Raw genomic sequence first — 14,553 nt, 5'->3', positions numbered from 1 at the left:
TCTGTAATGGTACTTGGAACTTAGAACCATATTCTGAAACACTTCTGCGCCGCCCCCCGACTACTTTCAAAAGGCTCTGGTTGAAGTTGCACAGGTTTTTAAGAGTGTTTTTTTTTTTTTTTTACGGTTCTAGTGGCGATTAATAAAATTTCTACCATATGAACAAGAGACATATTCTTGAAAATCCGGCTAATCATCTTTGTGGCCTTCAAAAATTTGTCGTGGTGTGAGAGCGAAGCGTTTCAGAATTACAGACTTACTCTTCACCAGACGGCGTTGTCATCGGCTGTCTTGTTCCCGGCTGTTGGTGTCTCCTCTCTTCTATCCTGTGCCGTGGCCAGCTGAGGACGTCTTTTATCACAGTCTTCGCAGCATTTCAAGGTGATTAAGTATTATGTTCCTTGCCCAGAGTAGCGTAGTGTCCCATGTGTTCTCAGAATAGTGTTTAACTGGCGTATTGTTGTGGATTCTGATATTTGATTTAATGGTCGACCCTTCCTCAGTGACTTGGGTGGAAGGGCCTCCATCTTGCCTGGGCCGCACCTACCCGTCATTCCAAACTGCTTCCAAACCTTCCTTCCTCCCTTTCTCAATCTTACTTAAGCACTGCTCATCCGTTTTAATGTCATTATATCTGTCCATTTACTCATCTGACTCTTGACCGTTATTAACACAGCTGGTTTTCAGTGACCTTGGATAACCCTGTCAGTCAGACCTCTTCTTCCTCCAGCTAGCACCACCATTCGGGTATCAATTCCTAACGTTCTGCAGATGTTTTGACTCGACTGATGTTCACAGATTGTAGTGGAAGTTACTGATGTATTTAATTACGTTCCCTATACTAGAACTGTCTGTAGCTTTTTTAAAATAATCCTCATGAGCGCCTGAAGTGTTTCAAAATGCTGGACTGAATGACAAAACTTGATTCATTTAACTTTTATTTATTTCATCAGTGACGTATGTAAGATGGATTCTGGCTATAGGCAACAAAAGTTGCGTGTAAAAAGGGGCTCACTGAAGGTGCCAGTCCCAATAGAGTACATCCAAGGAAGGATTAACCAAAATTTGAAAAGCTTCATGATACTTCTTTCGAAAGATTTCAAGTCATAGGTATGGGGAAGTACAAAAGCTGGCAAGGAGTTCCAGAGTTTACCAGTAAAAGGAATGAAAGATTAAGGATACTGATTAACTTGAATTAGGGAGGTGGACAGAAAGGGGTAAGAGAATATAGGAAGCCTTGTGCAGCAAAACCACGGGAGGAGGGGAGGCATGCAGTTGCCATAATCAGAAGAGCAGTTAGCATGAAAGAAATTATAGAAGATAGCAGGAGATGCAACATTGCAGTAAAGAGAGAAAGGCTGAAGATAGTTTAGTTAGATGAGAGGAGTTGATAAGATGAAATGATTGTTCCATTCTGTTCAGTAGTGCAGTGAGTGTAACTCCGCCCTCACAGCCCATTTATATGTGGTGTACTTCATACGTGGACAGATAAGGCCCCTGTAAGAAATTAGTATGTCAAAGGTGAGAAAAATTGGAGTCTGTTCTGAATGCCAGACTTAATAAACTTTTCTAGCGAGAGATGAGATGTGAAATATCCAGCTTAGATGATTGGTAAAGAACACTGAGGATGTTCAGTGTAGAAGAGGGAAACAGTTAAATGTTATTGAAGAAGGGATAGTTATCTGGAAGATTGTGTAAAGTTGATAGATGGAGGAATTGAGTTTTGAGGCATTGAACAATAGGTTTGCTCTGCCCCAAAAAACAGAAGTCAGGCGTTCTGTGGCTTCTCTGCATGTTACTGAATTCCTGAAGGCTTCGTCTAAGAAAAGATGTAAAAGTGCAGTAGTATCATCAGCACAGATCATTGATCATTAATAGTGGGTGACAAGACAGAACCCTGAGGAACACCGCTGTTAATAGATTTAGGAGAACAGTGACCCTCTACCACAGCAGCAATAGAAATGACACAAATGAAGTTACAGAGTGAAGGACAGAAGCCATAGGAAGTCTGGAAATTATAGTTGTGTGATAGATTCTACCATTTGCTTCTGATATGTCAATGGTAACAGCAAGTTTCACAGAGAATGGCCAAGACTCAGTAAGGCCAGATCACCAGCAGAATAGCCATGACAGAACCCATACTGCATTATATTTATTTTTCTTCTTTGAACCCCTTAATGTAAATTATAGTTTGAATGAAAAACATTTAGAGGCATTAAATATTACAGCTCTGGGTTAAAAACTGACATTTTTATTTATTAATTTATTTACAGATTATTTATAAACGAACCAGTCACTCTTCCCTATGAAGGCCAAGTTGGTCTTTGGGATGCCAGGCTTGGCTGCAAGTCTTCTGATTGGCTGGCATGTATTGAGTCCTTCCTTGCACATTGTTTCAGGTTTTGTTGGAATTCTATTGCTCACTCTTTTTGTTCACTAAGATTTTGCTCTAGTTATGTTTGACAATGGCACTGTTGACTACCAATAGCACAGTGTTTTGAGTAATGAAATATCGTTATTTTGCTGTAAAAAAAAGTTTGAGCAAACAAGTTACCTAATTACAGAGAACATGTGCAGGGCAGTCAACCAGGAAAGGTGTAGAAGCTGCCTTGCATCCCATTGTTGACTTCAATAGTGCATATATACAAGCTTAATGAAGCTTTACAGAGAAAAAGCTTCCAAAATGAACATTAGACAAGAATAAAAAAAATAAACAGTTTCAAAACTTCTTGATCACATGTTCTTGTACTGCTGGATGAAAATCATTTAAGACCAAAACTCTTCCAACTCTAAGACAGCACCAGGAGTGTCACCACAGCGTCATCCTGCACACAACTTCACGCTGCATGGCTTTACAATAAATGCTACTGGAAAGTTCAGTAATAAAGAGATCTCACAGAGCTCTCTTGATGTGATCCCTCATGAGTGCTTCCACAAAGTGTCCATTATAATGTCTCTTAACACTATTGATAATGATAATATATCTTGTTTAGTTTATTATCTAAAATCCATGTTTCATTTAGTCAACTTATGTTAGCAAGCACCTGAAAATTAATCTGTATTTTTATTTCCAGATACATCTGAATCAACTGTGTGTTAAAAGTCAAGCACCAACAAGCACTGCACTGGGTATGGATCTGGGGGACTTCACAGCTTACATAGAAGGAAGTAATTTCCCTTCATTATCTTCCAGCTTCTTGTGCACACTTTTTTGTTAAGTATCAAGTGATCATCTTTACATTTTTCAATGCTCTGTGTATCCAGACTGCTCCAGCACTCCACCTCCCTCTTTTGCTCACCCATGTTTCCAAACCAGTCACTTAACATTCTCTCTCTCTCTCTCTCTCTCTCTCTCTCTCTCTCTCTCTCTCTCTCTCTCTCTCTCTCTCTCTCTCTCTCTCTCTCACACACACACACACACACACACACACAATGTTTATAAATCAGTCATTCATCACAGCCCCCTCAGACATATTCTGCACCCCCCACCACCCTCTCTCCCTTGCAAGCTAAAGTGGAACCAGACTAACCTGGTACTTGGGGCATTGGCTGCACGTCATGTAAGTTCACACGACACACAAGTGGCCATCTCTCTCTCTCTCTCTCTTGCTCATACTTTCATCCTTTGCCTTAATTTATCTAAAAATATGATATTTCATATCTGACTGCATGGCTTATTGAATGGCAACACATACAGGTCATGCAACATTGCCACCCCAATGTCCTTGACACAGGACTCCCACAGGCCATGTCCAGCTGGCCTGCTGTGGACCCAGGTTAGATCATTCATTTCTGGTCACTCCGTTACCATGGAAAATCCTCCAGCTTCCCATTCTCTTGCTTTGCACAACTAAGCAAAAGAAGTCATTTACAATGTAAAGAGATACTTTGTAGAAGAGAAGGCCAACAGAAGAAGACCCTTACTGCCACCCTCACAAGCACTCGCTCAGACAGCCCAAGCCACCAACGTCAGCATCACCACAGTGAAGAGGATTTGCTGCAAAATCAACAAAGTCCGCAAGACAGAACCTGAACCAGAACTTTCTATTCACCAAAGAAAAAGATTTGCCATGCCCCTGCAACAGATATTGATGATTTTGAGAAGAGTGTGCTAAGAAGAACCATCTTAGACTTCTATGTGAGGAAAGAAATCCCCATTTTATACAAGATAAAGGAAGATAGAAGAACCTTCACTGGTTGCATCAAGTCCCTTCACAAGGTATTGATGCAAATATGATTCAAATTTTCAAATGCTGATGGTCACCAATTCCTTATGGAAAGGAAGGATGTAACCGATGCTCACCAAGATTTCTGCAAGAAATGCCCCACCATAAACGGTCATCCCACAATTTTGTGTATCTTAATGAAACATGGGTTAACCAGAACTACACTCTCGGAAAGTGCTGGACTGACAGTAAATCTCAAGCCATGGGAGTGAAGGCTCCAACAGGGAAAGGTGGGCAATTCATTATTCTTCATGCTGGAACAAAACATGGCTCTGTTACCAATGCTGAACTCATTTTCCAGGTGAAGAATGATGGTGACTACTACAAACAAATGAATTCAGCTGTTTTTGTTGAGTGGTTTAGACAGTAGCTCCTGCCCAATATTGCTCCCAGTTCCATAATTGTTATGGATAATGCAGCATATCATAGTATGCAACTGGAAAAATTAACCACCTCATCTTGGCTAAAGAAAACCTCAAGGAGTGGCTTATTAAGAAAGGAGTTCAGCCATATGATACTCAGTCAAAAACTGAGTTGTATGAGCTGGCAAAGAAAAAGTCTAAAGGGTGTAAGAAATACTTGATAGGCACAGTTGCTGTAGAAATGAGGCACACCATAATATGATTACCTCCTTACCACTGCCAGTAGAATCCAATTCAGTTGATTTGGACTCGGGTGTAATCTTACAAAGCCAAAAATAATAATTTAAGATGGCTGACCTAAAAATTCTAGTCAAAGAACCCATAAATAACACTAAATCAGAACACTGGAGAGAGAGAGAGAGAGAGAGAGAGAGAGAGAGAGAGAGAGAGAGAGAGAGAGAGAGAGAGAGAGAGAGAGAGAGCTGGAATTGCAATGGGGTGAGGAGCGAGCTGATGAGCAGGGGATGAGGTGGCAACAGCGTGGACCGTTATACCCAGTGCCCCAAGTACCAAGTTAGTCTGGTTCCACTAAAGTAATGGAAGAACTACGAACACACCAGCAGCTAATAAGTCACATTGTATATCTATTTATCATCAAATCCACATCTCTCTTAATTACCACCACCATGGGACACCAGGGACATACAAATGAAGACAAAGTTCATGCCTTGGCTCCAGCTGGAACAAGGAGTCTGAGATAAGTGTCTTGGGATGTTATCACGTGCAGGACCACGTCTCTTCTTTCAGTGGCAGCTGGCCTCCCATTATCATTCTTGGACAGGAAGTTGGGAGTAGCATAATGAAACACACCTCTCCTATGACCAACAGGCCTCAATCACCTGCTGGTTATGGGAGGAATCTTATTCATGCTTCTTCCAAGTTCCCATCCAAGAACAATACCATGAGGAAGACTAACAACCACTGCACTGCAAAATCATACTGCAAAAATCATAAGTGGTTTGCATGAGGTGCTGATAACCTGAGCCACATGTATCTGAGACTCAATGTTCCAGTCAAGCAAGGGAACAAACTACATCTCCACTTGCAAGCTTCCAGCATCCGATGGGACAGCAATAAGCCGAGTTGTGGATGGGACACTTTGGGATTGGCACCACTGAGGAACCTTGCTTCCCTTCCCTGAGAGCAGAGAAAATGAAGAGTTAACCTTCCTACAATTATAATTAATGTATCACATACCATTTCTACAATAAAGTGCTATTTGTACAATTAGTATTAACCTATGCCCTGACAATGGAAGAGGACAACAACTCATCTCTTTCTCTTCCCCTTTGTTTTCTTCTTTCTACCTCTCTTCTTAGAAGTGCTTGGAGACTTGGATTCTGTTTTCTTCAGTGGTGCTCTGAAAGAATAAGAGACAGTATTTGAGACAAATACTTAAGTATCTTACAATATATATATATATATATATATATATATATATATATATATATATATATATATATATATATATATATATATATATATATAATCAGCATTCTGAAAAGTAATTCTTTCACTAAGCCCAGCAAAGATATAGGGCTCAAATAGAACTTAAGGAATATCAGTATTTATAATTAAAGCAATTTTCTAATTTTTCATTGTTTAACCCTAACAAAGATACAGGTTCATATAGAACTTAATGTATGATGATAGCTCTAAGTCAACCAATCTGGCTGAGAGCTCAGCAGTAGAAATAAAGGACTAAAACATGAGATGATACCAAGCGCCAACCACAGCAGCAAAACCAGAGCCACGTACTTTGTAGGACCTCGAGGTGTGGAGGGCGCTGGTGGAGGTCGCTTTCGTGATGGCTGCAGCTGCTCCTTCACCAGATCAGAAATTTTGCCTTGCTCCGCCAGCATGGCCAAGAAAGTGATGATAAACTGATCATAGTTGTGTGTCCTGCGGCTGTCATCCACCTGGAAAAGGGAGAGGAGCATAGAATGGGAGATGAAGGATGACTGAGGAATTCAGCTGAAATGAAAATGCAAATACAGTGAAAACTAGAGCAATGATGGACCTTTGTGTCTCTTACTTTGTATCTCTTTCGCTGGTCCAGTTCATCTCTCAGCTGTGCCTCACAAGTGGTGATCTCCTCTCCCAAAAGGTGGACCAGATGGAGAAGGTGATTGGGCCCTGCTGCCACATCTGCTCCACTTGGTTCTCCACCTCCCCATCCACCACCCTCTTCCTCACCTGGGGGAGGGATGGCACCAGGATCTCTTTCCCATACCCCTTTCTCTGAACATAAAGAGTGAGGCATGAAGATTGGGAGAAACATTACCATATTGGAAAACACACATACCTCAGTATACGTCCCTGATCTATTCCAGATCCTTGGACTAATACCAAACAGGACAAATACCAAACAAATTTTTCCTATAAGAAGTAATGGAAAAATGATTAATCCATTCCTATGAAAATAATCTAATTGTTATTGGCATGTTATACAGTACAATGATGGGATTGTATGAAATAATCTAAACACTGCTTAATACTAAGACGCATGGGCATACAAGACAAACCTCCATTTCAGCAGGGCATATTCAGGAAAAAAGTTTTTATGTATTTAAGCATGTAATGTTTAAAGCAAGCTAGCAATACAGATGACAAAAATCAAGCAATCACAATAGTAAAAATATCCTACATGACTGCAGTAATAAAACAGAGGCAGTGATCTGATCACACAGACAAGGTGAAGAATGCAGCCCAACTGCCAAGGTGTCATCAATACACTTGGTATATCACTGAACAGGGCCACATTTTCATTTTCAACATTTCCTTACATCATATTATGGTTGAAAATATGATACAACACCCTTGCCTATAATACAGTGGTATAAATCTTCAGGTGCACAGTGAAGGAGATTTCAAAATTAAATGTACAGGAGGCCTCACATTCGCATATATGACACAGGGTGATCTTGGAGCCATTTTATGAAAAAAGGTGCATCTTACAGATACATCTCAAATACAGTAAATACAAAAGGAATTAGATGAAATAAATGAAAATTTAACCTCGCTTTACCTTGCAGAGAAGAGTCCCGTGCCTACAAGGATGGTGCTGAGAAGGGAGATATTATTGTTTGGAAAGAGAGTCCCACCAACCTGGCAACACTGTTCATGGGCAGTCGTGACTTTGTCTCAAGAGACAAACGAGGGTAACATGCAGTGTTGTGACTCATTTTGATCCAAACAAGTTCTAGCACATGAGTCATATTCCAAACAAAGGTTGTATACCAAACAAATTTTTTTGCATCCAAACAGGATGTATACCAAGTTGGACTTCTTCCAAAGTGGACATATACCAAGGTACCACTCTATACCAAACCTGTCTTCCCATAAAGAAGGCTAGCCATGACAAGACGCACAACTTTCACATTCACACTCAATCACACCATTCTGTAAGCCCCTTGGCTTCTGACAGAAAAGCAGAGTTGCACAGAATATCAACAATAAAAAACAATTAAGGAAGTTCTATTACTCACCTTCCTTCTTCACAGTAGCATCACCAGTGCCACTTTCTCCCTCTGGGCTCAAGGTATTTGCTAGCCCTTCTAAGAGTGATGGGTTCAGCTTGATGTCTGCATCTGGAGGAGGCAAGGAGAGACTCACAGTGGTGAAAGCTGAGGCAGTACCAGACATGGATAACAACACAAGTTTCTTCACATTACTAGTCTACAGGTTAAGTAGTCACTCAAGTGTTCTATGGAGAGACTCAAGAAAACACAATGAAATTTACAACCTGACAAGATGCCATCAGGTGTATAACACTGCTCCAGGTGAATGTGGAACCTACCCTTCTAAATTATTGTAATACAAATAATAGTGATGTCATTGCTTGAGAGAGAGAGAGAGAGAGAGAGAGAGAGAAACACCAACTGTCAATTCAAAATTTTCAATAAATAATAATTATCACCATCAGGAGAATCCAAAAACCCAGTAAGAGATGACTCCTCCTCCTCTTCCTCTTCCTTCAGCTGCTTTGCTACCTCCTCCAGCTGCCGGCAAGATAAGGGAGGCGTACGGGTCTGGCCTGCAGGGGGAGGAAGTAATGGAAATTACGAAATACTGTGCAACAAAAACTGATAAAAAACTACAACTAAATCCAGGAAATAATAACAAACTGTAAAAGCTATTTATATAATTTACTTATCCATAATTCAAATGTTTTTATGTATTTTCTTAATCCTATTACTGAATAAGATTTTTTACTATAATTTTATAATTTCCATTTCCATATTGCTCCATATAAGCCAATTCACCTCGAGAGACAGCTGCAGTTGTAGTGCTAGTGGTGGTAGTAGCAGCAGCAGTAGTAGCAGCAGTACAACTACTGGTAGCAGTGGTAGTACTAATAGTACTGGTGGTGGTAGTGGCTGTTGTGGTGATGGAGGCAGAGTGAGGAGTGGGGGAGATGGAGGAGGAATGAGGTGGTGTGAAGTGAACAACAACAAGATGCTGGTATTCACTGCTGGTGGCTGGACTGCTCTGCATGGATCCACTGCTTCCCTATGGGTGAGTCAAAGTGTGAATGAAGTAAATAACAAGATAATCATAAAAACACAACACAATCCCTAAAATCTAAAACCCTGCCTCTGCCTAATGCCTTACCTGGGGGGAGTGGTATGGGGTGCCAACCTCCGATGCAGTGTCTGTGGAGGGAGTTGAGGGAGGGGCTGGTGAGGTCTGAATGGTGAGGGGTGTGGCATAGTCTGGTGGGGTGGAGAGGGTGCCAGCAGAAGGAGGTAGCTCCAAGCCCTGTGATGGAAAAGGATAAGATACCAATGAAGAGGTGGAAGCAAGTCCTCTCCATTAGCATCCTCTTAAATCATACTCCATACTGACAGTTATGGGAACTACTGCCTGACTGAGTTGGAAAAAGAACAAAAAATAAAAAAAAATAAAAAATAAATAAATAAAATAAATAAATAAATAAATAAATAAATAATCATTCTCATATTAGTTACTGCTTTATGATATATAAGTAACAGTGCACAATGTCTTTGAGAATTTTGGTTATGGCTGTTTTTCAGTACAAATTAATCAAGAACACTGATTTTACAGTATTACATTGACCTCAACTTACCACTGGTGCATTTGAATCCGACCGGACTGGTGTGTGCTGCTGCTGCTGTGGCTGTGGGTGGTGAGGGCTGGGTGCCTGGGGCCGGTGAGGGCTGGTGCAAGGGTTAGGATCAGCATAACCCTGTGCCTCAAGCTTCTGGGATGCAGCAACAGCCAGCAGTGACAAGTTGTTGCCCTCCTCTGTGGAGATGAGTGTGTGCAATAGTGATTAATTTATGCCCTAAACATCCACACTGAACAAAAATTGATTACACACTCTTTGTAAAACTTCAAGATCTTCATTATCACATCACAGCAGACACGGGTAAAGTATTTGACGACATCATACTCTCACCAACGGGGGGATCCTGAGAGTTGCTGGGGGCAGGAGGAGACAACTTCTCCTTCCCAATGTACTGAGGGAACCGCTGCCGCACAAACTGGTGGAGTGCCTCCAGGATGGTCTCTCTGTTAAGTAGGTAAGTTAAAAAAGGCTATGACTAAAGCTGAAGTAAAATTTTAATCATTACTTAATATCTTAATGTTTTTACTTAAACTTGAGGTATCAAGGGATGTAACAAAGTAAAGGGCAGGGCTAAGAGTGTGAATAATGTGTGCAGGAGTGTGTGGTGCATTGTCAGGGCCACCCTCTGCAGGATTGCTGGCCTGGTATATACTGTAAATAGAAGTTGTATGGGACAAAATTAAGGGACAGAAATGGTATGGGACAAAATCAAGGGACATAAATGGATCACTAGTAATAACAGATAATAATAGATCATGAGTAAAGGCTTGAATGATTATGTTATGCAGGTATGCAACCTTATATACCTTTCCCTGTTTGTTGTGACACGATGTGACAGATACTATCCCTGCTCTCTTAAAACACACACACACACACACACACACACACACACACACACACACACACACACACACACACACACACACACACACACACACACACACACACAATACATAAAACATATGAGAAGGTGGAGGAGGTGGACCAAAATGATCTGATAGTTTGGAATACATGAGATACTAAAAGGGCATGGAAAGAGCCTGAAGAAGAATGCTTGCAGAAGAGACACCAAAAATTAGTTTCCCATATAGAAGTACAGATGTGTGGAACAGTCTGGATAAGAAGAGTAAATGCAAAAAATATACATGGATTCAAGGCCAAGTTGGATATTAAAAGATATGGAGATGGGACAGCATGAGAATAGCTCTTTTCCCATAAAGCACAACTAGATAAATAAATTAACACACACACACACACACACACACACACACACACACACACACACACACACACACACCTGTTCCTTCTAAGGGCACTCAGCTTTCTCCTGAGAGCTGTGATCTTGTCAGGTACCACTGCCATCAGATTGAACCTTATGTCATGGTAAGGCTCACCCCCTGTTGCGATGCCCAGCCGCTCCGTGATGACGCGCCGAAACTTCTCCGTCCAGTCCTCCCCAGGCTGCCACGGCCCTGCAATGATGAGTTTTGTTCAGCAGGGAGGGCGAGGAATGAGGGTGTTTGTGGATGGAAATGTTGAATGTAATAATGATGTAAGCTAATGTGTGTGTGTGTGTGTGTGTGTGTGTGTGTGTGTGTGTGTGTGTGTGTGTGTGTGTGTGTGTGTGTGTGTGTGTGTGTGTGTGTTACAAATTCATGCATTTTTATTCTCATAAGTACAGGTGGAATAGTGCTTGAGTTTTCATCTTCTCACTCACTTTCTTGAATCTGACAAATAAGAACTAGAAACAAACCATCACACAGCTCATGTTCATAGATACTAGGTACAACATCATTATTACCATGGTCTATTGGCGATGGCTTCAGTCCATCCAGCTCAAAAAGTCTTCCATTGACTGGAACATAAGACACAAAGTGGAAGGTTTCTGCATTGCTGACCCGGGAACTAGTGGGCACTCCTGGGGTCTTGTCTGGGCGGCGGCGGGCCTGGGGGGCCGAGTGTGAGTTGTGTGCATTGGCCAGCTCTGGGGTGTTGCCGATAGCCCAGCCCTGTGCCACAAGGAAGATGAAGTTGTCCAGGAAACCAGTGCAAAACATGATGAATAACTTTACCAGATACACACAAACACACACACAAAAATAAAGGACACAAAGGTGTACAGAAAATATGACCATTAACTTACACACACACACTTACACACTTAATAAAGGAGACAAGTAGGTACATACCTTGTTTTCTGGGTTCATGCCGAGTGTGTGCACCTTGAGGCGGGACAAGGTGGGGCCAAGATCAAGGGCAGAGCAGTTGAGCAGAACCGAGACAAGGGAGTGAGTGGCACAGCTGTTTGGCACCATCTGGGACACAGGCATGGCAAGACAGGACAGGCATGAGTGAGAGAGAGAGATAATATTACTTGCACTTCTCATTTATCTGATCCCACTCTGCCAAAGCACTCTACAGGACCCACACATCATATTTTTTACCGATCAGGTGAAGTGAAGAGATTGAAATATTTCTTGTGTGACACTTCAACAACTGAAGTAATATGGCACCAAACCTAAAACTGTAAAAAAATACTAGTAATGTTAAAATAAAAGATAAAATTAACAAGAATAAGATACAGTTCAAACTTAAAAGAATCAGTAAACTTACAGTCAATGAACAAATAAATAAGAAGAAAGTTTCATCCTTATAATAGACTTAAACAGCACAATTCTACAAGATATGATGTTATGACCACTGTAACTATCACTACCTGTGGCAACAACACCCACCTGTTGGGCAAAGAACATGTTATTCACAACAGCCTCATCTTGCACATAATTATCTGTATTTTCCACCACCTTCCTTCTTGACCGCCTCTCCTCTATCCACCTAAGGGAAGCAGCAGGGAAGAATGAGAGACAATAACAATGAGGAATGACAGAAGCAGGAAAGGATATATTTAAATTTTCCAATATCCATTATCATCATTATAGTTCCTTAACATAATACTTCCTTACATAATTTACAGGTAAGACAGGGGCAGCTGTGGTTGAGTAACTCCATCTGGACTATGATGACCAATGTAATTTGACTGGCATAACATTGTTTACCTAAGTGTCCTGTCAGGAGTTACCCCCAGCCAATCCTTTCTATACTTTAACTCTTCACACATTACTCAAATATTTTTAAAATGTTTCACACTAAACTATCATTCTCTGCTGATTCTCTCTCACCTGAAGAGGAAGATGAATCCATACACCTTTCCTTCAAATGACTTCTGCAGATCATACACCTCCTCTACCTGCACTCCCTTCACACCCATGTCCTCCAGCAGTAGTGTGAACAGGCCTGTGAAGGTCCAAGTCAGATGGCAGTTAGCAGCAGATTTTATTTTCACATCTTATATCCTTGAATATATGAGTAACACATCATTATTGAAGTGTGATCATTAATGAAGTGTGATCCTAATTTGGTTGTTTTAAATCGTCTCCCTTTAAGGAAAAAAAATGCAGAAAGTATTGTAAGCATTGCAAGTATTGCATGAAACTCCAGTTATGCCAACATATGTGTCATGAGGGTTTGTCAAGGATATAGAGTCATATATGGAATAAGTAGTAAATTTTCATAGTCACACATTCACAGTATAGGAAATCCAAATATAAGCAACACTTCCTCGTTATAGTGCCCAAGCTGTTCAGTTATTTGCCAAGTGACATAAGAGACATGACCAGCAGCAACCATGAAATGACTGAGGCCCCAACACCACAGTGCATAACAGCGAAGGCAGCCACATCAGACTCAATCGCTGACAAACTCCCTTACATGCCAATCGGCTGGGTGTGATGACTAAGCATAAATATACCACAAGGAAAGACAAGCCAACTTCAACCATCATAGGCGTCAGCACCGTCACAAGAGCATCCCTCGGGACACACCACACACAACACCACGCCCCCAATCCCATCAACAATGCGGCCCAGAGAGAGACTGGTACAGCTGACTGGCAGCTTACCTGGATCACTCTCCAGCTCCAGCCAGCCATCAGTCAAGTTGTTGATGTCCACAGGCATGGTGGCGAGAAGCAGACTCTGCCACAGCACCACCACACTGGCACCACACCGCCACCCTCAGCCTTCCTGGACACGACCACTACTGCTGATCCGAGGCTTAACATCTTCCTGCCCCTACTCTCAATGCTCAGGCCTCCCTCCCTGCTAGGTCTCCATGGCGTGCAGTGCTTGGGTTTTTGGCAATTTTTGTGTTTTTTGGTTACGCCGGACAGCGCCCGGTTTGTTTTGTTGTTTTCAGGACACAAGTTTGGAGCCAAATGACGAGCAGGATGCGTCGCCACTCACAAAGAGACTTATTATTGCTATTTGCATTGACTATATGGGTTTTCTGTATATTCTAATTAGTAACATTTTTTTTTTATGTATTCTATATTAAGTTAAAATACAAATGTAGTTATAATGGATTCTCTGTATATTCAAATTATTATTATTACTTTATGTATCTCATGACATATATAAAGTTCATAAAGACACTTCGTTATCTGCAGCTATAATATGGATTTTCTCTATATTTCCATTAGCCATAAGCATTATTTTTATTTTCTTATTTATTTTATTTTATCTTTTATTTATTATTTTTATTTATTTATTTATTTATTTATTTTTTTTTGTAAAATCACAAGAACACACTGAATAAACAAGTGCGATCTCATTACCTTGTTCAAGTCACTACAACACTCAGACATCTGACCCATTAACTACGTGATTAATACCCACTTCCACCCACACCAACACACATACGAGTACCTGCCATAATTTTTCGGGTAACTTTTGATCCTCACTTGCAAGGCATTTTA

General features: G+C 41.1%; 1 protein-coding gene and 1 long non-coding RNA gene across 5 annotated transcripts; one reads left to right on the top strand and one right to left on the bottom strand.

The window, feature by feature from the left end:
* Nucleotides 1-84: 84 nt before the first annotated feature.
* LOC135103785 (uncharacterized) lies at nucleotides 85-3,433 on the top strand. The gene is made up of 2 exons (XR_010270196.1): nucleotides 85-381; nucleotides 3,075-3,433. It is a non-coding gene; the product is annotated as an uncharacterized LOC135103785 (long non-coding RNA).
* Nucleotides 2,236-14,026, bottom strand: LOC135103784 (ubiquitin carboxyl-terminal hydrolase calypso-like). 4 transcript variants are annotated; one of them, XM_064010527.1, is made up of 15 exons: nucleotides 13,699-14,026; nucleotides 12,920-13,034; nucleotides 12,476-12,575; nucleotides 11,930-12,055; nucleotides 11,542-11,749; nucleotides 11,038-11,212; nucleotides 10,065-10,183; nucleotides 9,738-9,916; nucleotides 9,263-9,409; nucleotides 8,914-9,160; nucleotides 8,568-8,684; nucleotides 8,137-8,238; nucleotides 6,684-6,889; nucleotides 6,407-6,567; nucleotides 2,236-6,008 (listed from the first exon to the last, which is right to left on the bottom strand). In XM_064010527.1, exons 1-15 carry the CDS (start codon nucleotides 13,754-13,756, stop codon nucleotides 5,918-5,920), a joined length of 2,151 nt encoding a protein of 716 aa, XP_063866597.1. In that variant the 5' UTR covers nucleotides 13,757-14,026; the 3' UTR covers nucleotides 2,236-5,917. The 4 variants fall into 4 exon arrangements, with proteins under 4 accessions (XP_063866597.1, XP_063866599.1, XP_063866598.1 ...); XM_064010529.1 differs by having other exon boundaries at nucleotides 6,684-6,844; XM_064010528.1 differs by having other exon boundaries at nucleotides 10,071-10,183.
* Between the last annotated feature and the right edge of the window lie 527 nt (nucleotides 14,027-14,553).

The sequence above is a fragment of the Scylla paramamosain genome, chromosome 9 (genome assembly GCF_035594125.1).
Source record: "Scylla paramamosain isolate STU-SP2022 chromosome 9, ASM3559412v1, whole genome shotgun sequence".
Taxonomy (NCBI): Eukaryota; Metazoa; Arthropoda; class Malacostraca; order Decapoda; family Portunidae; genus Scylla; species Scylla paramamosain.
This window is presented reverse-complemented; position numbering and strand designations above follow the sequence as displayed.

Bases quoted from the DNA above. Each gene is read 5' to 3' on its own strand.
- LOC135103784 (XM_064010527.1), bottom strand. From the start codon at position 13,756: ATGCCTGTGGACATCAACAACTTGACTGATGGCTGGCTGGAGCTGGAG. The intron at 13,035-13,698 runs GTAAGCTGCCAG...GGACCTTCACAG, and splicing joins GGAGCTGGAGAGTGATCCAG to GCCTGTTCACACTACTGCTG. The intron at 9,410-9,737 runs GTAAGTTGAGGT...TTTCCATCACAG, and splicing joins CGGATTCAAATGCACCAGTG to GGCTTGGAGCTACCTCCTTC.